General features: G+C 35.8%; 1 protein-coding gene across 1 annotated transcript in view; it reads left to right on the forward strand.

Annotated features, from left to right (window-relative positions):
- Positions 1–21,687, forward strand: part of COL21A1 (collagen type XXI alpha 1 chain) — a 192,865-nt gene that overhangs the window by 113,824 nt on the left and 57,354 nt on the right. Inside the window, exons 7-13 of the mRNA XM_084514572.1 lie at positions 965–1,133; positions 1,267–1,483; positions 3,286–3,459; positions 6,131–6,208; positions 8,563–8,571; positions 10,017–10,100; positions 12,423–12,485. Coding sequence (XP_084370698.1) covers positions 965–1,133; positions 1,267–1,483; positions 3,286–3,459; positions 6,131–6,208; positions 8,563–8,571; positions 10,017–10,100; positions 12,423–12,485 — 794 coding nt within the window. The remainder of the gene's footprint in view (positions 1–964; positions 1,134–1,266; positions 1,484–3,285; positions 3,460–6,130; positions 6,209–8,562; positions 8,572–10,016; positions 10,101–12,422; positions 12,486–21,687) is intronic.

Genomic DNA, 21,687 nt, shown 5'->3' on the forward strand with positions numbered 1-21,687 from the left:
TCCTTTCCCGTGAACAGGGTAGCTTCTGACTGCCCTTAAACTGGCTAAAAGGAGAAGACATGCACTGTTGCTCATATTATAAAGTGAAGCCAGCGAACCTTTGAAATGATAATTCCCTGGCACTGAAACATGACTTTTTCAGCCCATGGCTGGTCCAGAAGGAGCTGAGACAACTCTCCACCCATTTTTTGGAATGCATTTCTAAGTTTTTTTCTTTCTATGAATGGATGCTTTTCTGAAGAAACAATGGAAAATGATGAAAACTTAAATAATTTAGCATAATTTTAATATAATGAAATATTTACTTTCTTTTAATTGATTTAATTTAGTAAAAATATTGGCCTTAGCATTACATTTCACTTTGCTATCTTGCAGGTTTTTTTAAAACATTTTAGTCCACTGCCTAAGATTATTTTTTTTGTAAAAAGAATTAAACAAAGATGACATCCAGCCAACTTTTGTTTCCACAGAATTTTGTTTCCACACAATATTTCTCTAGTGAGAATAGCTTCAAGCAGATTCGAGTGTAACAAAATAGATTGGGGAAATTTTGATTGAAAAGTGAAAAAAATAGTTGTTAATAAAGAGGGATGCTGAATTAATCTAAACTGTTAGTGTACCATAGAAATTAACATTTATAATTTTGTAACATCCTGAAACCATGTATTTTTAGAAATTAAATCTAGTATTATTTTTAGTCAAATATTGTAATACCTTTTACTACAATTAGTCACAAATCAAAATAGAAGTATGTAGTTGCAGCAAAATATGGCATCTCAGTATTCACACTTGATGTCTCAGAGGATACTGCATATCACTTCTCTCTTGTTGTACTTAACCGGCGGTTCTCAATTCTTTTTTATTTCTTGAAAGGCAGCTACAAAAAACATTAGGTAAGTGAGAGAGTACCTTTTGAAATTTTTAAATCCTATTTTTATCTATATGTTCATTTATTACTTTGCAGAATCTGTTTGTCCAACAAGAATTCCAGTGGCAGCTCGAGATGAAAAAGGATTTGACATTCTTCTAGGACTAGGTGTGAAGAAAAAGGTTAAAAAGAGAATTCAAATACCAACTACTAATGCCAAAGCTTATGAAGTAACCTCCCGTGTTGATCTGTCAGAATTGACAAGGTATATATATTTATAGGTCTAAAGTTAAAAAGATTTTGTTTGATTGATTGTTTAAAGTAAGAGAGACTTGTTCTAAGATTTATATTAAATGTTCAAACATTGTCCTTTTTTTTCCGACTTCCCCCTTATTTAGGAATGTGTTTCCAGAAGGTCTGCCTCCATCCTATGTGTTTGTTTCCACTCAAAGATTTAAAGTGAAAAAGACATGGGATTTGTGGAGAATTCTAAGCCTGGATAAGAGACCACAGATAGCAGTCACTATCAATGGAGAGGAGAAAACATTATCATTCACTACAACGAGTTTAATAAATGGCACACAGGTTATTACTTTTGCTGCACCTCGTGTAAAGGTAAGAAATAGGTAGGCATCATGTTGGAATACTCATTTAAATACACATCTTTCCTTTGCCCTTTGTGTTTTTTAACAATGCATGATCTTATTCTTGGCTGCTTAGATGTTTAAAAATAGATGGTGAGTACTTCATCCATGTTTCCTGAGAGTCCACAGTGGTCATCAGTGAAAATGCTTTACAGGTGCTTTCTACTCAGCAGTTTCCAGCAGGTAATTGTGGAAATAACAGAGAAAGTTTTGCGCACAGCACTTTGCCTAACATACACTGAAAAGTATTTTCTGTGTTTGATGTAGAGGCTAGAAAATTGGAACAAGAATAGTCAGTTTTTAGAGAGAGTTTTTGTTAAGTATCTAAATTCCCTTGAAAATGCATAATGAAAGTAGCTATTTTCTTCTCCAGAAGAAATAAGTTCAGCCTAGATTTGTCTAGTTCTCTGTTGAGTAAAAATTCCTTTCAGCTGCTTGTTTTTCTTACTAAATGGATTCCTCTCTTTGTGAAAACTGTCTCCTAGTGTAACCTGAAGATTGCCTTTTCAGTCTTTTTCAATTTCCAGCGAAGTACTCAACTCTGTAAGAAAGATGATCTAAGTTCCTGTGAAAGACATTGAATGTCTCTGTATGTGTGTTTGTACCAGTATTGGAATACACAGCCTGGAGATTCCCATACCTGTCTCGGGGAGTGTTTATTAATTTGAAAGATAGTGACACTTAAGCAAAAAAAATGGGAAAGGATGGAACACTTAGTGGCCAAGGTGGTTCTAATTTTCTGGGAAGTGTTGGCCTGAATTTGAAACCTTCCTCCAAATGAGGCTGAGGCTAAAGGAATTTGATGTATAAGTACTTGGAGAAGAAAGGTCTACTTTCCAAGAGAAGGTCTTAACTACCAGGCTTTTATTGGTGAGGAGTATTTTATTCTTTTATTAAATGGAGAATTTAGCTTTTTTCTTTCTAAATTTCCCTTGCCTTTTTATAATTATTTGTAGGTAAAATATATGCATTTTAAAGGAGCAAAGTGTTAAATTTGTTTTACTGGAAATTGCTGGAAATTTTATTTTTAAGTCAATCTGAAATATTTTAAGTGTTTTGGGGATCTACAATGAAAAATCAATTTTATTCCTGCAGTCCCAGGTATCCATGAACCACAAAGACAACTTTTTTATTTCTTCTGTGTTTCTCTATGCTTATATTTGCTATTATGGAGGACAATAATTTTATATGTTTTTTTTAGATCTGCACATCTATAAACATAAATAAACATAAATAAATACACTGCATTATTAACAACCCTTTTTGTGATTTGTTGTTTATTTTAGTTTGTAATGAGAGCCATTATAAGTAAAATCCCAATCTACAAATGAAAATACAACAGAAACAGAGATACTGTTTAAGTGTGTATATGTTTTTAAGTACCGATTTGTTTTTACCGTGATTTAAGATCTGAAATGTTTGAGATGTTATACCTGTTATGCTGCTGAAAAAAGGTCTCTGATTTCATATTTATAAGAAATATGTTTCAGCATGTTCTGGGGCAGACTGAAAAAATCTATGTGGGTTAAAAAGTAATTCTGAAGTATAAACTTACTCATTAGCAAATACCATTTTTGCAATTATATTATTACTTGACTACTATTGTTTTGCCTGTACAGTTATAATTTTTGTGTTTGTGACAAAACCTGGAACATTGATCATCTCAACCATTGACAGGTAGTTTCAGTGTTGAAAATAAGTTTTACTGTAATGTAAATTAAAGACACTTTGTTTTAAACATTTCCTTTTCTTTTTTTTTTTCACTTTTCTTAGACATTGTTTGATGAAGGCTGGCATCAAGTTCGTCTCTTAGTAACAGAAGAGTTTGTAACTTTGTATATAGATGACCAAGAAATTGAAACGAAGCCATTACATCCTGTTTTAGGTATTTACATCAGTGGACTAACCCAAATAGGAAAGTATTCTGGAAAGGAGGAAACTGTACAGGTATGCTTATGTTAAAAACACAGTAATTTAAATATCAGGCTAATTTAGAAGTTCTGCTATAGGTTAACATTTCATTGGTGCTTTCTCTTTTCCTGAACCTACTCCTCTAATATACTCTAGGTTAAAATGTAATATATTAAATTTTAGTAGTTAAGAGGGAACATGAACTGTCAGAAGGACCCAGCACAACTGGTGTATCCTGTGTGATGAGGACTTACTTGGTCTCACTGACTTCAACAGGTGTTTGTTTTTGCCAAAGCACTGATTTGTTGCAGTGCAGTTGCTCAAATCTGGGGAACAACATCTCAGAGCAGGGGATATCCTCTGTGCTTGACAGTTGCATGTAATTTCCAGTATATGGGTTCTGTTGGCACAATAGAGAGAGAACACAATTTTGAGGAAATTTCCTTCTCATCGCTAGCTGTCGAGAAAGTATGAAGCATGTCAACTCTAGATATGTTGTACTGCAGATATTTGGTGCACAAACTAGCACTGTTTGATTTTGCTGTGATGGAAAGAAGCCCTGAAACTCCTCTGTTCTGAGGAAGGTGTACTCCTCTTGTCTACAGCTGTACGGAGACACCAAAAAGCTGGTAACAACGTCAGGCTCTGTAGGTAAAGGATGTATAGAGCAGTGGTGAGGACTACAACACTGACAGTGTTCCAGATGTTTGCTAAATAGATTGTTTCCTTATATTTATAACAATGTGGTAATAGCAGTACAAATTAGACTGAGAATAAAGAAGCAATATTAAGAAATACTGAACTACCTGAGCAGGTGGTTTTTTTTAGTCATTTTGAAAGCTGTGCTTTTTTGTACTCTACTGTTTAATTTCATGATCCTTACTACTCCTATTAAAATATATTAATGTGTTTTGCATCATCTTCATTAACTCTCTTCAGATGTTGTTAATCATTACTCTCAATTGTGTGCATTTGTAGCCAGGCTTCATTTCTATTATTACCATATTCTAAAAATGTACACAGAAACTTGGGTGACATACTGTGTGCGTGACTCAGCATTTCTGGTGGAAATGTAATTTGTATACTAAAATACTTCTTTGTGAAAAATAATGAATGCTTCTCACAGATTTCTGGTAAGACTTCAGGCACTTACGTCAAGGAAAGAGATTTTGGAAGTGTAACCAATCATCTCATACACTTTCCCTTTCAGCGAGGGATTATCCAGTTTTCATAGTTTTGTGTGTTCTAGGATTTTAGTGCCTTTTTTTTTTTTTTTTCTTAAGTTGCTGCAGAAATAGGACTTCTATAGATTTCCAGTAATACAGTTTCTCAATTAAAGAATGTTATTAGCCAAACATGTTGTCTAAAATAGAAATGAAAGCATTTTAGGAGGGTAGAACTGTATAAGATCCTCTCCTGACAGTGGACTAGAAGAAAAGTGGAAAATCTTCCTCATTTCCAGCTGATTTCTAAAATCTAAAAAAGGTATTTACTGTTTGTTCAGTTTCACAGACTGCAACACATTCTGTAAAGCATTAGCAGTCAACCTTTGCCAGAATATTTCTATTTAAACTATGATTATAAACATTTTAATGAGTCTGTGTGCCAACTTTCACTGAAAATGTATTTTGAAATATTTTTTCCTTTGAATCTTTTTTCCTTTGAATCCTTTTTCCTTTGAATCCTTTGAAATGTTTTTGAAAGACAAAGTATGATAGAAGATCCTTCAGAAGCTCTTTGGTGAATTTTCATTCTCTTTCTTTTCTCTGATTCAGAAGTTTTCTAGTGATGTTTTGCAAGGCTTCTCAATTTAATTAAGGTCTTACTGGCTTACATGCTTTCCAGTACAGTGATGATAAACCTGTGTACATACTTAAGTGTTGAAAGTTGTAGCTAAGACATATTAAATTTGAAAATATATATTACTATGTATGCCAGATTCACTATTCTGTGCTGTGTTCTCCCTGCTAGTAAAACTCATGATCTGTGATTTCTTGTAAGTGTAACAGGGCATTTTTCTCTCTGTAGTCATGGTAGGTTCACGAGAGAAAAACTAACTTCAGAAATTTCATTCTTTTGTAGTATAGTAACAGAGCAGAATGGTGCAAACTTTTGCTTTCCTGGTGCCAATGTTTCTATCAGCTGCTTTTTACAGTTTTGCATTACAAATCTAAACTAAAACAAATTATTTCAAGTGTCATGGATGCTTTCTGATGCCTTGCCAAACTTTAGTAATCTTACATCTAGTAGAGACAAGACAGTGTAGAAAGATTGAACCAGCAGCACTGTTAAGGTAAAAAGGAAAATGTACGCTTTGCTTATGCAGTTGTAACTGTTTCCAAATGGTGTTGGCAGCGGGTGTAATTCGTGCTGTGCATGTTTGGATTTATTGCCAAGGATTAAGGGTGGTGATTTCTATTACTTTAGAAAACAAAACCTTGGATTGATTATTTTTCTTTAAATAATTATGCGACAGAATTTTGAATTGGTTGCATGTATGAATCATTGTGAGAAGCCTGATGTTTCTACAGCTTTAATTGATTTTTAACTATAGTAGACATACAGACTTTCCTGTTTCTATTGCTTTTTAATATTTTGTTCTTTTTTAAAAAACTGTGGATGATATAATTTAAGAAGGGTCTAGTTTAAACTAATGTCAAACTATTAACACTTTTTCTAAAAAAGTCTTTTATGTTTTGAATTATAGTTTGATATACAAAAGCTGCGAATCTACTGTGACCCAGAGCAAAATAATCGAGAAACAGTCTGTGAGATCCCGGGATTTGTGAGTATGATAGATAAACTTTTGCAGACTACTTGGCATTCTTACAAATCACTGTTTACTGCTGACTTAATAGTGAGTTCCTAAAATGAATAATATTACATAGATTCAGCTGGTGCAAATGAATGCTTGTTGCTTTTGCAATATCAGATGACCCAGAGTTTGTCTGCCTTCAAACTTAGTTTTGCATGAACATATCTTAAAAGCTTTTTTTTTTTTTTTAAGTTTAGATATTTGATGGTGCAAATTTGACAGCAGTATAGAAGAATCTCAGAATCATCTGTTAGAAATTAAAGATTTTAAACATTATAAATAAATAAAACAGATAGGTTACAGCAGTGCAAAAAATACTTTAAATATTTTTTTTAACTTATCTGCTATACTTCTATACTTGATACTTGCCAGGTCATTTAATATCTGAAATTTCTATATTTACCCAAAAAAACTATATTTTTAAATCACCTTTTCATATCAGAAGTATCTATGCTGAAGTCTGATTTAAAAATCCCATTGACTAAAATGAAGTCAAGATTTTACAAAGTATGTTATGGATAAGATGAAAATAAAATGCAGTTCAGGGTTTTAGGATTCTCGTACACAATTACAAAGCTTATGGGGCTTTGATCCTTTCTTAGCCCTCTTACATAGCCCTCTTACATTCTTAGCCCTCTTACATAATTATACAATGAAATGTAAAACATATGTAAACAAACTTGGAAATCATTCATGATACACAGTTGGGGTTAGATTTTCAAAAGCATTCAACTCACATCTCAAAAGAGATAGGTTTATATTTAGTTTCCTTCAGAATTTCATCCTTTGTTTGGTGTCTAAGATAATCAGACACCAGTGTGTTAGTCTGCAAAAACATATTCGGCATGTTTTAATTTGGTATATTAGGACTTAGGACCATCTTGCCAATTTGACAACAGCGCCCATGAATCTTCAACATCCAGATATTTCATTTTTTGCCAAACTTGCGTAGACCTACAGCTAGTCTGTTTGGCTGCTATTTAGTTAGGGCCAGTATTTCTATTATAATCAGCACTCAATATGAGTCTTATTTAAAACTCACACCTTTAATTTAATCAACAAGTAGGTGTCTGGATTATTAGCTGTTCTGAAATCTGACTGTATGTGTAGGTGACTAATGGGTTCAGGAACACTATTGTAAAGTTAGCTTTAAATCTGTTGTAAACTTGATATTTAGCTATTTACCTGTAACACATATCTTCTTGCTCTTTGCAATGAGTAGGTAGGATATGAAAAATGAATAAATGAAAAAAAAAAAAATGTGGCTAAAGAAAGCAAACGCTAAAAACTCTATCATATTTTGCATCCTCTACAACTCGGCAAGCAGTCTGAGAGATCACATTTTGCCAGTTTAGTTTCACTTACTGTTGTTGTAAATTAAATTTGGGCTTCACTCGTGAAATTCTGGACTCCTTCAGGAAATAAAAATGTTGGATGATCTCCAAGGAGGTAATGAAAGTTGGAGGCATATGTGGTTTGTGGTTGTACTCCATCAGAGTGTGGTTGTGTCAGAGCTCCTGAACTAAGCAGGGGCTGTATGTACTAATTACAGCCTAAATTTCCTGAGACGACTGGCTGCATCGTAATTTTAAGCTCCCACTATGATCACTGGGGAAAGACAACTTTCTCTAGACTTTGCCTGAGATGAAAATTGAATACAGAGGAAGCCACCTCTCTCCACTGATTGTGTGTAAAGTCTGTGGTGACAGTGTGCATCATAAAAGTCCTGCATGTAGTGCAGGTAATGCTGGCTACTAAATTATTAAGTCAGTTACATGTTTGATGTGCTGAAATATTTGGCGATGGTTTGTTCTATGATACTGCACATACTATGCAGTCACACAGGAAAGCAAGTAACAGAAAGCCAGCCTTGCCTCTGTGCTGCTATATATTTTACCAGATGCTGGATTCAGGCAGAAATCAGAGATTTTAGAAATGTTTTGGTACATTCTTGTACATCAATGAATAAGTAGAGGATTACTTTTTTTTTTTTTTTTTAAATGAGAATTTGCTCCTGTTTTGAGCCAAATCTAAACATTCAGTGTATAAATATTTACATGGTCCAGTTTTACTTTAAGCTTTGTCATTGCCTTTGAAAAACTGCTACTGGCAGCTCCTTTTGAAAGACCCGTAAATGATACTAAAATTCATATATGTTGATAGCAGCTGTACACACACCTGAGAAAGTCTGAAATATTGAACTGTAGTTGCTTGGTATTTACAGCCTCATATTTATGATTGTTTTTGGTAATGTTTACAGATGAATTGATTTTGTTTATTGCAAATATTGCTTTATTCTTAAACTGTGTTTCTTCTTGTTTCAGAATGGAGAGGTAGGCTCAATCCTAAACTGCTCAAACTAAGTTTAAGGTAGTATATGACTTTATATAACTTACTATACTAGGGAATATACTGTTTGTTTTGAAAAATGGACAGAGGTTTGCTAAGCTTAAAAATGCTGGATTTCCATTAATTGAGCTCTCAATGGCAAATTCAAAATCAGTTTTGTGTAGAAGCCCACATTTATTAGAATAAATGGCCTGATTTTTTTTTTTCCCAGTTCAATTGAATTGCTCTTATTTTCAGGGCTGGATGCCGTTGCAAAGTGAACAGTCAGGTTCCTGGATGATGCGAATGGGAGCTCCCTGAAAGGGAGCTGGTTTGAAGGCTTAGTATGATAGGTCCGCTAGCCACCCTGGTTACACCATTCCTGCTTGGTACCATTATGAAGGAAATATGAATTTGCATTTTAAACAATCATTTGACCCTAAGAGAGAATTCTATTCAGAGACCATTTAAAAAAGTCTGCATTACTGTAGAAAATCTGAAAAAAGATGTTCTAGAACATGTGTTAGATAATAAATACAAAATCTGTTCTTTCATAGCTTGGATTCCCATATTTATGCCTTTCCACATCTCTAAGAACTAGGTCAAAGAGAATTCACTGAATCTAACCTGAATCTAATCTTATAAATTGAGTACAGATGCACCTAAATTTTGGGTGCCTAGCCCTGGTCAAATGAATTTGATCTAGTAACTCTCCCTTTGCCTGCCTTAGTAAAACACTGGGGTTTCATGTGAACTCAGTGGTGGGAAGTAGATACCTCAAATGATCTGTCCAGGTTTAGTGTTTACTGCTGTTTGTATAGGGAGCGTGGTTTGAAGGAGTTCACTGAACTCTCCAAACTAGATGATAGATACCTGTGGGGTTACTGGTTGGAATCAGTGGCAGCAGACAGACCTCACCTCTCCTCAAGTACCATAATGGCTGGGGCATATGCCCACGAGGTGGGAGACATGGGCTTTATACTCTTTTCAGGCTTGTTACACGATAACACGCAGTAAGATGTGGTCACTATGCTCTACATATTATTTATTAATTATTTTTTAAAAACTTTTATTAAATAGTTACATTTAATAATTGTTCACAGTTCAAAGGATGGTTATTGGTTAGTTGAGGAGAACAGATTTGCATGTTGCCAGATTGAAAATTACCAAGCTATTTGACAAAAGATTTGTGGAGGAGCAAATAGAATTTCAGGTACCAACTCTGTATGAGTACTTACTTTTTTATTTATTTTTCTTCTCTGTTAAATGGTGAATTCATGCATGCAAAGTGGTTGTAAGGTAGTGTTCAGGTGAGCAGAAGTTCCAGGTGAACAAAGGAGTGAAAGTTAGGACCTATGCAACCTAAGGAAAACCAGCCTCCTATAATGTTATGATATGTTTGTTCAACGCTTTTGGCATGTGTTTTGATGGTTGGTTTCACTCTTGGTAGTGCATGAATGGCCCTAGTGATGTAGGCTCCACGCCTGCCCCCTGCATATGCCCTCCAGGGAAACAAGGACCTCCAGGCCCCAAAGTAAGTTTCCATTCTTTCTTCTTGAGTATACCCTACTTTATTTTATTTCTTGACGTTTTATGTTGACTATCCATGGTCAATCAGGTTAAAAAAGTAGGGGACTAGTTCTGCTAGTTCTGGTTTCCACTGGATGAATATATTGATTAGGATCTGCAGGGCCAGGTTTGGGTGCCCTAGCTCCTGATAACACAAATATGTCTTTTACTTTTGAATAAAATGCTTGCAAGTTGTATTTTCTTGCCAATCTTCAGCATTGGCAAGAAATCTTGCACTTGATCACTTGCATGATCTTGCACTGTCAATTGTTTGAGAATGAAATAGTTTGCTAATAGGATAGTCTTTAATGGAGAATTTTCGTCTTTCTTTAAGAATAGACTAAATGCTTACTGGGAGAGTAAGGAGAGTTCTACCTTAATTGTTCTGATTTTTATGACCTCTCATCAGTATTGGTGAAGGATTAAAATGCAAAATAGACTTGCGTTTCAGATGCCTAATGTGTCAGACTCAGATCACTAGTATTTTGCTGTAGTACCTTCCCCAGTTACTGTGCTAAATAGTGCTGTTCCCAGTTCCTAGCTTTGCTTAAAGGTTAGACAAGAAGTCCCTGAAATGCATATCTTTCATTAAGCAAATGATTGAAAGAAAATACTCTCATCACATAAGGGACAATAGTCTGTTGCAGCTACCTCCAGTTAAAGGGCATTTTCCTATAATGACAAAGGTTTCTGATCAGGGAATTGGAAACCATGTGATGGAGATGATTATTTTTTAATGTAATAGATTTTTTGTGTTTTTTTACCCTTTCCTTCTTCTTTAGCATATTAAAGAAAAAAGAGATAGAAGGAAGTACTTATCATCCTGTACATCCTGTAAAGCATGAAAGAGTATGATATGTCAGAACTAAGGTGACATGCAATCTTCCAATTGCATTGCAGTATGATATTTGTTTTAGGATAATACAGTTAACATGATGGTGCCTAACCCAAAAGACTGCAGAAAGAGTGAAAAGACAGCCAGTTTAAAATCTATAGGATATCTCAGTTACAGTACATATCAACTTTTGAATATTGGACTTTGAAATCTTATAAATTTAAACTTAATTTATGTGTTTGTGATTTTAACAGAGTACAATAAAATTAATTAAAAAAATAAAATACAAATAACATTTTAAATTTTTTAAGCTAAGGGCATAACATTGCATAGTTTAGAAAGTATATTTGAAAGCGATTTATTTTCTCTTAGATCTCAAACATGGACTCTTTAATTTGGACAATAATAACTGCAAAGAACCTACTATTAATTTATAAAATGATAACTGTTACTGTTTGTGGTTTTTCTAAATAGACATTGTTCTATGTCCTTTCCCATTTAGTTGAGCATTACATTTCTGTGGTTTATTTGTGAAAAGATGTTTTTTCACAATCACACTGAAAACCAATTTCCTATTTATAGGAAATTTTCCTATTTATTCCCTGTTTATAACAGTTCTGCAGTGGTAGCTGACCTGGTCTGTTGGTGGATCAGACTGAAGAAATGCTTAAAGTGCATGCTTAAAGCTTCTGCAGAAATAAAATATTTTTATGGCTGAAGTCTTAGCATATTTTTCTGGTTCCAAATTAAGTCAAGATCAAGTCTGTTAGTAAAATAAATAGAGAACTGAAATATACTAAGAGGATATACTGAGTAGGGAGATATGCTTTTGCTCTTCTACAGTCAACTTGGTCCCTGAGAAACTGTTTTCTTTTCCCTTACTATGGTCATGGCAGAGGTTATCAAAATAATTGCAAAGGCCTTATAAGAAGAAATCTAAATATATATATATATTTATAGACAGCAGTAATTGTGTGGAGAAGAGTTTGTTATTTACCAGGTTTTAATCTTGGCTCATGCCTTTCCATGCTTTTGCTTTAAGAACTAGGCTCAGCCAAATCTTTGTGGTACAGGGGAGAGTTTTCCTCCCAGTAGAAATGCCGGAATAACAAGGTTTTAATAGAGATTAGATGAAAACTTTTTTCTTTTTTTCTTTGCCTGTTGCTGGCAATTTTGAAAAGCTTGAAGTCATATGAGGTTACGGGTCAAACCTACACTGTAATAGTGAGTGTGGGCTTTCTTCTACAAGTTGTGAACCAGAAGTTAGGAAGAATTTTCCCAGGGAGGGCTTACAAGATCAGTTCCCTTTTGCTGTAGGAATTACTCCTCAATAGCAGGTATCTGGACTTGCAGCCACTGTTTTATGGGATGTGTTAGTGTTAAGGTTTCTCTCTGCTAATTTTAAAATGCTTTTTCATGTCTTGTTTGTGTCAACATACTACTTCTCTGTAGGGTGATCCTGGGCAGCCTGGGAATCATGGTTATCCTGGTCAGCCTGGTCCAGATGGTAAGCCTGTGAGTACTAAAAACTTAGTCATATATTGCAAATGCAAAACTAGCAGGAGAAAATACATGTACCACTAATACCAGATTCTGAAATTTAGATGCTTTTGTCTCCATTCTATGAAACTCTGAATGTAACAAATCTATGAATACAATTCTATGAATTGCAGTATTGTTGTTTCAAGCTAAAATATAAATATGATGGTGTGAGGTAAGCACTGTTATAAAACAGAGAACAGGATGTCAGTTCCTGTTGGTCTTTGTATCAGTTTGCAACAGTTAACACCTTCTGACCTTCAAACTTTACTGCTTAGATTTTTTGCATGAGAAAGCAGTTTTTAGGGCAGCTAAAATCCTGTTGATTTTGTTTTAGAGATTGCTTCTCATGTTTAAGGTTTGTTCATTTAATTTCTTTTAGTGTGCCTCCTACAGAAGTAGTCAATCAAAATATGCAGATGTATGCATACAACGTAAAAATACCATTTGCAGTTCTACACATTATGTGTTAAAACACACCTAACAAAAAATATTGATATTTTTCTCTTGCCCTATTTTTACTTTATAAGCTGTCATTCCATTAGTATGGATAGTAAAGAATGGAAGAAAATAGATGAATAACACATGTAGTTAAAACAAAAATGCCAGGTTTTGCAGTGGCTGGTCTGGTCTTCATGATTAGCATTCTTATTGCAATCAAATCATATAAAAATTAATAAATAAAGATTTTCTAAGGTTCCATGAAAAAATACATTAGATCTTTGAATCTAATTGGAAGCCTCTCATATAGTGACAGCTGACCTGCTTTGTTGAGCAAGATTCTGTTAACAGCTGGCAGTCTCTGCAGTAGTACTCAAAAACAGTAGTACTGCTACTGGCCTTGCAGAGGGATCTGGATAGGTTGGAGAGCTGGGTGATCACCAACCGCATGAAGTTCAATAAGAGCAAGTGCCGGGTCCTGCACCTGGGACGGGGAAACCCTGGCTGCATGTACAGACTGGGTGATGAGACGCTGGAGAGCAGCCTAGAAGAGAGGGATCTGGGGGTCGTGGTAGACAGCAAGTTGAATATGAGCCAGCAGTGTGCCCTGGCAGCCAGGAGGGCCAACCGTGTCCTGGGGTGCATCAAGCACGGCATCGCTAGTAGGTCAAGGGAGGTGATTGTCGCGCTCTACTCTGCGCTGGTGCGGCCTCACCTCGAGTACTGTGTGCAGTTCTGGGCACCACAGTATAAAAAAGACATGAAACTGTTGGAGAGTGTCCAGAGGAGGGCTACAAAGATGGTGAAAGGCCTGGAGGGGAAGACGTACGAAGAACGGCTGAGGTCACTGGGCCTGTTCAGCCTGGAGAAGAGGAGGCTGAGGGGAGACCTCATCGCAGTCTACAACTTCCTCGTAAGGGGGTGTCGAGAGGCAGGAGACCTTTTCTCCATTAACACCAGTGACAGGACCCACGTGAACGGGGTTAAGCTGAGGCAGGGGAAATTTAGGCTTGACATCAGGAGGGGGTTCTTCACAGAGAGGGTGGTTGCACACTGGAACAGGCTCCCCAGGGAAGTGGTCACTGCACCGAGCCTGTCTGAATTTAAGAAGAGATTGGACTGTGCACTTAGTCACATGGTCTGAACTTTTGGGTAGACCTGTGCGGTGTCAAGAGTTGGTCTTGATGATCCTTAAAGGTCCCTTCCAACTCAGGATATTCTATGATTCTATGATTCTACTACTCAAAGCAGTAGTGTGTATGTGCTCTGGTGTGTTGAGAGAAGGCAGGCTAAAAGCTGGGAGACTCAACCAGTCATGTTTCTTTTCTCAGAATGTGGCCTTTGATATTAATTAGTATTAATTAGAAGGTAGTCATTAAAAAAAATAAATCAAGAAAAAGATAAAAGACATTATGAATAATTTACTTCTAAAAAGAGTATAATTTCTCTGCTGGATACTTGGGTACCAAAAGCAGGAAAAGAAAAGTAGCCCATAACTACAGATTATTAATTAATTGTAGCATTTCATTCTTATCGTGAGGACTAAATTTTATGGTTGAGTCTTTAGTTTGTAGTGTTATTTTGAAATCTGCCTGGTGAAGTAGAAGGAAAGGTAAGCATCATGTCTTGAAATCAGAAAACACAATTATGGAGCGGTCCCAACTGCTATCAGGAAAAAAATACAGAAAAATGTACCCCCAAAATTAAAAAATATAAATGGTTGAACAGACAAAAGCAGACAAAATCATTTATGAATTGAGAAGACAAAATCATTATGAAAGAAACATTGCATTATGGATGGGCTTGGATTAATAGTCTGTGGTTTTGGTTGAGATTTAGAAGGGATGTTACATTATCCTGAGCCATTTTAATACATGCTTGACAAACCAGAGAGACTTCAGGGAAGGACAACAAATGGCTATATTGGACCTTTAAACTTAGCTCTTTTTTAGTAATTGTTCTGGCCTGTGGAAAGATTGATTATGATATTTTAACTAAACCCAAGTCCTTTCCAAATCCGGCCTTGCTTTTCAATTCCAGCACCTGTTTTGTCTCAATAGGCACTACCTGCCAACTTCAGTGGCTTAATAAAAACACCTAAGGTTCTATTTTTGTTAATTTTTAGTACTTGTCATGTATTTCATTTCTATGTCAACTAGAGGTGGAAACAGTGAGATGGGTACTTGGAAGTGTGTATGTTTTAAGGGCAATGAATTTACAAAGTTACAAAGAGAAAGCTCCATGGTACACATTATAAAAAGTTCATATTTCTCCTATTTTGTTGCTTAGTTACATCTTGGCCTTTTCTTAGGAACAGCAGATGGTTGACTTAGCGGTAGTGATTCCTTTTGGAAGTATAGTTAATTTGGGAGGAAAAAAATAGCCACTGAAAACAACAACAACAAAAAAAATGCAATTCTAAAAATTGAAAGTTTTTCTATTTTAAAGTATCAGACTTCATATATTGAGACCTGGGAATGGTAGACCTAATGGTCTAGGAAAGCAGAGAGAACATGAATTTTTCAATAGTTCCACGAGTAAAGATCCTCATTTTTCCTGCTGCAAAATTTTTCCTTGTGCTTTTGTCTTAAACAGATTTTGATAACAATTACCTTCAAAGTTAAACTAGAACTTAAAAAAAGTTAAATTATCGTCTTCAGAGTTTAACTAAAAATACAGAGCACATTCTGAATTGAAATTGTTAGTGCTATAAAATACTACTTTTTCAGACAATCATGAAAATATAGGTTTTAAAATGGGAACAGATGGAAACTGAGCAGGGTAGTTATGATCTCATCAGAATAACCTTTTTATTCAGTTGATTATTGACAGTGCTTCAGTTTCTGAAGAGCATTCCCATTCCCATTCCCATTCCCATTCCCATTCAAAAACAGGTATACAAACTGCATGAGCCCAGAGTTACATGGGGAGAGAGAGCGTGCATCACAGTCATAGTGACTGCTAGAAGTAGAGTTGCAATATGGATAAGCGTAGCAGAACTGTCTTTAATCCAGCTAACTCTGATGTTTTGAAAAATAAAATGATATTGTGTAAGTGTTAGTGAAGCCAGAATGGACTGGATATTGGTAGGGAACTGTCAGTTTCCATTCTCTCTTTTAAAAAATAGATTGATTTTATTTCTTAAGCATCCAGGCAGATGCCAACAGCATTGCTTTAGAAACAAGATTCTAGGACTTTTTCATAGTTTTATTAACCGGTTTTCAATTCAGTGCTATATATCTTCCCATAAGCAGTAAAATTTGTAACTGTGTGAATCACAAAGGAGAAATAAATTGATGCTGTAGTCTTTCTGTAACGTTGTAATCTGGCAGTTATGTGTTCTTTTTTCTTTTTTTTTTTTTTTTTTTTTTCCTGCAAGTGCGTCATAACATGCATAGATGGGCATTCTCTGAACATAGAAAAGTTTAACAAAAGTACGAAAGTATCTCAGACAAAAGCTAAAAGCTATGCTAATGGGAGAAATTTTACCCTTTTGCTGCATTGAAGTTCATACGTTATATGAAGTGCTTATAGTTAAATCCTATAGCTTTATTAATTTACTATTTTTTTGAAAAATCAGCTGTAGCTTTTTGCACTTGTTCTTTGTAAGGACATAATTGCAAGCCTATTAGGTCATCTGCAGCTCTGGCCAGTACATTATTGTTCCTTACAGTACATTCTTGAGTGCTTTCCAGGCTAGCTTTTAGCTATGAACGAAAGAAGACCCTTTAGATACACTGTGTAGAAAACCAGATCTCTCCCTCTGTCTTTTTTTTTCTCTGTTTTATTTATTTATTTGCTAATACTACTAGCTTTATTTGCTAATACTACTATTAGTTTATCTGTGCTGTCATAGATTTTCCTTGTTTGAGATAACTTTGCTTGTATCAATCTTTTTTTTGGTGAATCTTCTTGGAGAACTGAAAAGCGAGCTCTTAATTCACACAGCACAATAGGCTTACAGGTAGTTGCGTAGTCAGTGTTGTTTAATCAAATGGCTTTTGCATGAAAAGCTTTTCCTGGAAAGTCAATCTTTTTTGTTCCCAAAGCACATTTTTATGTTCTTCTCTAAAGTTATTCCAGTTTGCCTATCTGGTATTCATTTTCTTGGAACAGTATAACTGGTCAACAAAATGTTTCTTCCTGTGAGAAAGGTTTTAGGCATGCATTTGTATTACTATATGTAACTGATTTTTAAAGCCAAACATCAAAGAAAATTTAGTTTATTTTTCGTGGGCTGGCTAGATGGTTGTAACACTTACAGTTAGTTTTAGTCTGGAAAAATTCAGAACAATTCCCATGAAAATCTGCAATATTACCAGAAAATAATTGTTCACATGGTATTACCAAGTAAAATTGTTTGAAATTGTTTGCTGTAATATTTGGGGGAGGTGAACATAAACATGACTCAATTTCAAGCATTCTTTTTTTTTTTTTTTTTTTTTTTTTTTTTTTTTTTTAAATAGTTTTGTCTAAAAGCTCTTTGTGTGTAGGGTTTTTTTTTCTTTAATCACCACCTCTGTTTATTTTCCATACTCTGATACATATAGAAAAGATCAAAGTAAATGGAGAAAAGCATAGCAGTGAGAAGCCTAATATGTAATAAAAACACATTTTAATTAAAAATTTTATTCACAACCTGAAATCATTAAATTGCCTCAACAAGAGAAATTGCATTGATAAATAAGCATAAGTGTAAAAATAGTGTTTGAATCTCAATTGGAACTCATTTTAATGGGCATTATTTGTCAGAAAGAAGCAGCTGGAGTAGTTGCTGGCTCTGAAAATGCTCAGCAGTCTGACTGCAATCACAAAGCCATTTTTTATTCCAAAGGGTATGTTATACATCCTGGAGAAAAACTCAAGTTAAGAGGGAAAATAAATGAACAGAGTATATGCAGCAATCACTTGTGGTTAATAGAGGTGATAGGTTATCAGCCTGCTGAAAGAAATGAAAAAATACACTTATCTGTCAATTTTGAACTTTGAACCTCATGGCTGACAAATCTGGACGATTTTCTAGTATTCCATCTAGTTTCATTCATGAAAGTTTGGAATTGTTTACCATGTATCCATTACCATGTATCCATATTACAGTGTCCATAAGCAAGAAGCAGTTCAAAAATAATCTGGTGAGACTGACTTTACTGATTTATCTAGATGCAGTGTTCATACGGTATCAAAATTGTCACATAATAAGTGATTTCTGATCATTCCAATATTTCTTTTTAAAAACCTCTAGAAGATTGTTACAGCTGTAATGTGTAGAGTTCAATAGTATGTGGTGATCAACCAAGGACTGAATCTTTTACAATGAATTTAGTATAATGTCCATCTATTTCTACAGAACCCTTGGAAGAAAAGTGGGTAATAGTTTCATCAATGCATAGGATTACCTGTGCTGTTGGATGGTTTGTCTAGAGATTTAAATTGATATAAATTCTACAGCTACTTTTCTCAGGAAACTTTCCCAAACATAGTTGATTAGTCTGCTGTAAAATGCTGCTCTCAATTCCAGAGAAATACATATTCCTTAGTAATACTGTGACCTTGTTACTGTTGGAGGAAATATGTTTGCTCTATTCTGACTAATACAGTCATGTAATGGCTTTATGGACATCTACGACTTTGAAATCAGAGTGATGCCTGCTGCTGACTTGTGTTACAGCTATGAATCAAACAGCTCTGTGCGTTTGTACAGACAAAAGTCGATCTGACTATGTTCAGCAGTGGCCAAACACAGATGATGGGGACAAACACCTAAGTGGCAAGCAGGAAGTTATACTTAGTACATCATCCCATTTTCCAGCAGTCTAAAGCTCGGGAACTTTCCAAGTCAGAATTTAAGATCTTGTTTCTAATAATCTAGATGAAATTTTTTTTCTCTATGGAGTTCGAGCCCAAACAGATATTTATTGCACAACATCATGCTCAGTTAAAATACATTGCTACTGACTCAGAGTTATGAAAGCTGTGGCAGATAGCAGAGTAGCCAGTTGAAGGAAGTGTAATAATGTGGAGAAAGAACTAAACAGGACAAAACAAAGCAAAATTAAAAAGACAATGAATGAGGCAATGAAAACTCTTTTCCCATAATAATGTTCACGTGATGACAGATCTTTGATCAGGAGTCACCAAAAAATTTATGTTGGAAAGTAAAAGCAGCATTTAGTTACCTTTGTGATCTAATGCTAGATCTGCCCTTCATTTTCATGCTTTGATAGAGACAAGACGACACTTGTTTTGATCCAAACAGGTCTGCTAGAGATGACCAACTGATGTGTGTGGGACAACCTGGGGATTAGGCGCAGCCAGCATGGGTTCATGAATGGCCTGACCAACCTCATTTCCTTCTATGACAGGGTGACCTGCCTGGTGGATGAGGGAAAGGCTGTTGATGTAGTCTACCTAGACTTCAGAAGAGTCTTTGACATGGTCTCCCAGAGTATTCTGGAGAAGGTGGCAGCTCATGGCTTGGACAAGTGCACTCTTTGGTGGGTTAAAAACTGGCTGGATGCTGAGCCCAGATAGTGGTAGTGAACAGAGTGAAATCCAGCTGGTGACCGGTCACCAGTGGTGCTCCCCAGGGGGCAGTGTTGGGGCCTCTTTAATATCTTTATTGATGATTTGGATGAGGGAATTGAGTGCACCCTCAGTAAGTTTGCAGATGACACCAAGCTGGGGGGAAGTGTCAATCTGCCGGAGGGTAGGAAGGCCCTGCAGGGGAACCTGAACAGATGGGCAGAGGCCAATGGGATGAGGTTCAACATGGCTAAGTGCCGGGTCCTGCACTTAGGCCACAACAACCCCATGCAATGCTACAGGCCTGGGGGAGAGTGGCTCAAAAGCTGTGCAGAGGAAAAGGATCTGGGGCTGCTGATTGATGTTCACCTGAACATGAACTGGCAGTGTGCCCAGGTGGCCAAGAAGGCCAACAGCATCCTGGCTTGTATCAGGAATAGTGTAGCCAGTAGGACCAGGGAGGTGATCGTCTGGCTGTACTCTGCTCTGGTGAGGCCACACCTTGAATACTGTGTTCAGTTTTGGGTCCCTCAGAGGAACAGGTAGCCCAGGGAAGTGGTGGAGTCACCATCTCTGGGGGTGTTCAAGGAAAGGTTGGACGTGGTGCTTAGTGATATGGTTGGTGACCATGGGTGACATTGGTGGTAGGTGGATGGGTGGACCAGGTGATCTTGGAGGTCTTTTTCAACCTTTATGATTCAACATGTCCAGAGGGGAAGGAAAAGAGCAGCAGTAGGCAGATGAGTACAGGCAAAGAGGAGTGTTAGAGTAGGTTGTTTGGGGGGAGGAAAGGAAAAAAGCTCCTTGAGAAAAGAAGGATGAAGGACCTAAGGCAAAAAGTTTAGATGATAGACAGAGATTTCTCAGAGAAAGGATGAAACATTTCATTCAAATACATCAAGTTCTTTCTAACATTTCTGTAACCTCACAGGATTTCAGTTGCTGAAGGGATATTGCCAATGAGGAATAAGGTCATACCATGGCTGCTAATTTGAGTGTTGGCATGGTTGCGTTTGAATAGCTGTAGGACTTTCTCTCCTTTAACATGTAATCTATTTAATTAATAAGGTTTGAAAGCTTTTCTTGTAACACTTTAGATACCTGTTTTAAAAGTAGTAAAGATTTTCTGCAGAGACTTTCACAAGGGGTCTGCAGACCTCTCTGCTGGGATGTTTTCTGAACATGAAGTCAAAATTTTCTTTCACAAATGAATTCCATTATGATTAGTTACATCACCCTAAATAGTTCTGTTTACTTAGTGTTTACAGTCCTTAAATATCTTTAGACCATTACTTGATCCTTGGTTGATCCTTCCTTATTTCCTAGCCAAATGGAGCTTGTTTACTTCTTCCATGTCTTTCCCAAGTAGTCCTGTTGTAATCCCGTTATAACTTATGTTGTTCCATAACTCCAAAAGCTTTTCAGTAAGGAAGTGCACAGTGCAAATTGCATTGCCTTATCAGTTATTTTATTTTATTTTATTTTATTTTATTTTATTTTATTTTATTTTATTTTATTTTATTTTATTTTATTTTATTTTATTTTATTTTATTTTTCTAATGTGATACACCCATACTGTCTAAACTTCTGTCCTTAGGCAGCCAAGTGCATTGAAGATGTACTTCAGACATTTACTCTTCTATTGCATTTAAAACATCTTTGGAAATAATGCCTAATTTTGTCATATGCCCTTCTAGGTCATTTTTTTCCCTTACAAATAAGCCACCTTGATTTTCCCAGCAAGACTCTTATTTCACTGACAGTGTTGGTATTGCAAATTTGTCTGTGTCCTTTATTAAGTTCTTTGGCCTAAGTAATCTGCTCAGCTTTTCCCCTTAGAATTATTTATAAATTGCTGTCATGCTATTAAAGTACTAAAATGAATTTATGTATTTTTTTAATACCCAACCATCTGGTACCTAAGGATCTTGGTATCTTGCTGTTTATCATTTTGCCTTTACAAGTTTTCAGGCACATTTAATTTATCAGTTCTGTTCCCGTTCACAACAGCTTGAGAGGGAGATTTCATGTGATCAGTTGCACTGGTGAAAAATAATGAGAACATAAAGTGCTGTGAATTAGTGCTGTTGCACAGCACTGATGAAACATTACAGGTCGAATTCAGTTTAACACACCTACATGTAGTGTTTACGTGTGTGCAGGGACACTCGGTGTCTAAACTCCTCTATTAATGGACAGATTTTTAACTACTATA

Source organism: Aythya ferina (assembly GCF_964211825.1).
Source record: "Aythya ferina genome assembly, chromosome: 3".
In the NCBI taxonomy this organism is placed as follows: domain Eukaryota; kingdom Metazoa; phylum Chordata; class Aves; order Anseriformes; family Anatidae; genus Aythya; species Aythya ferina.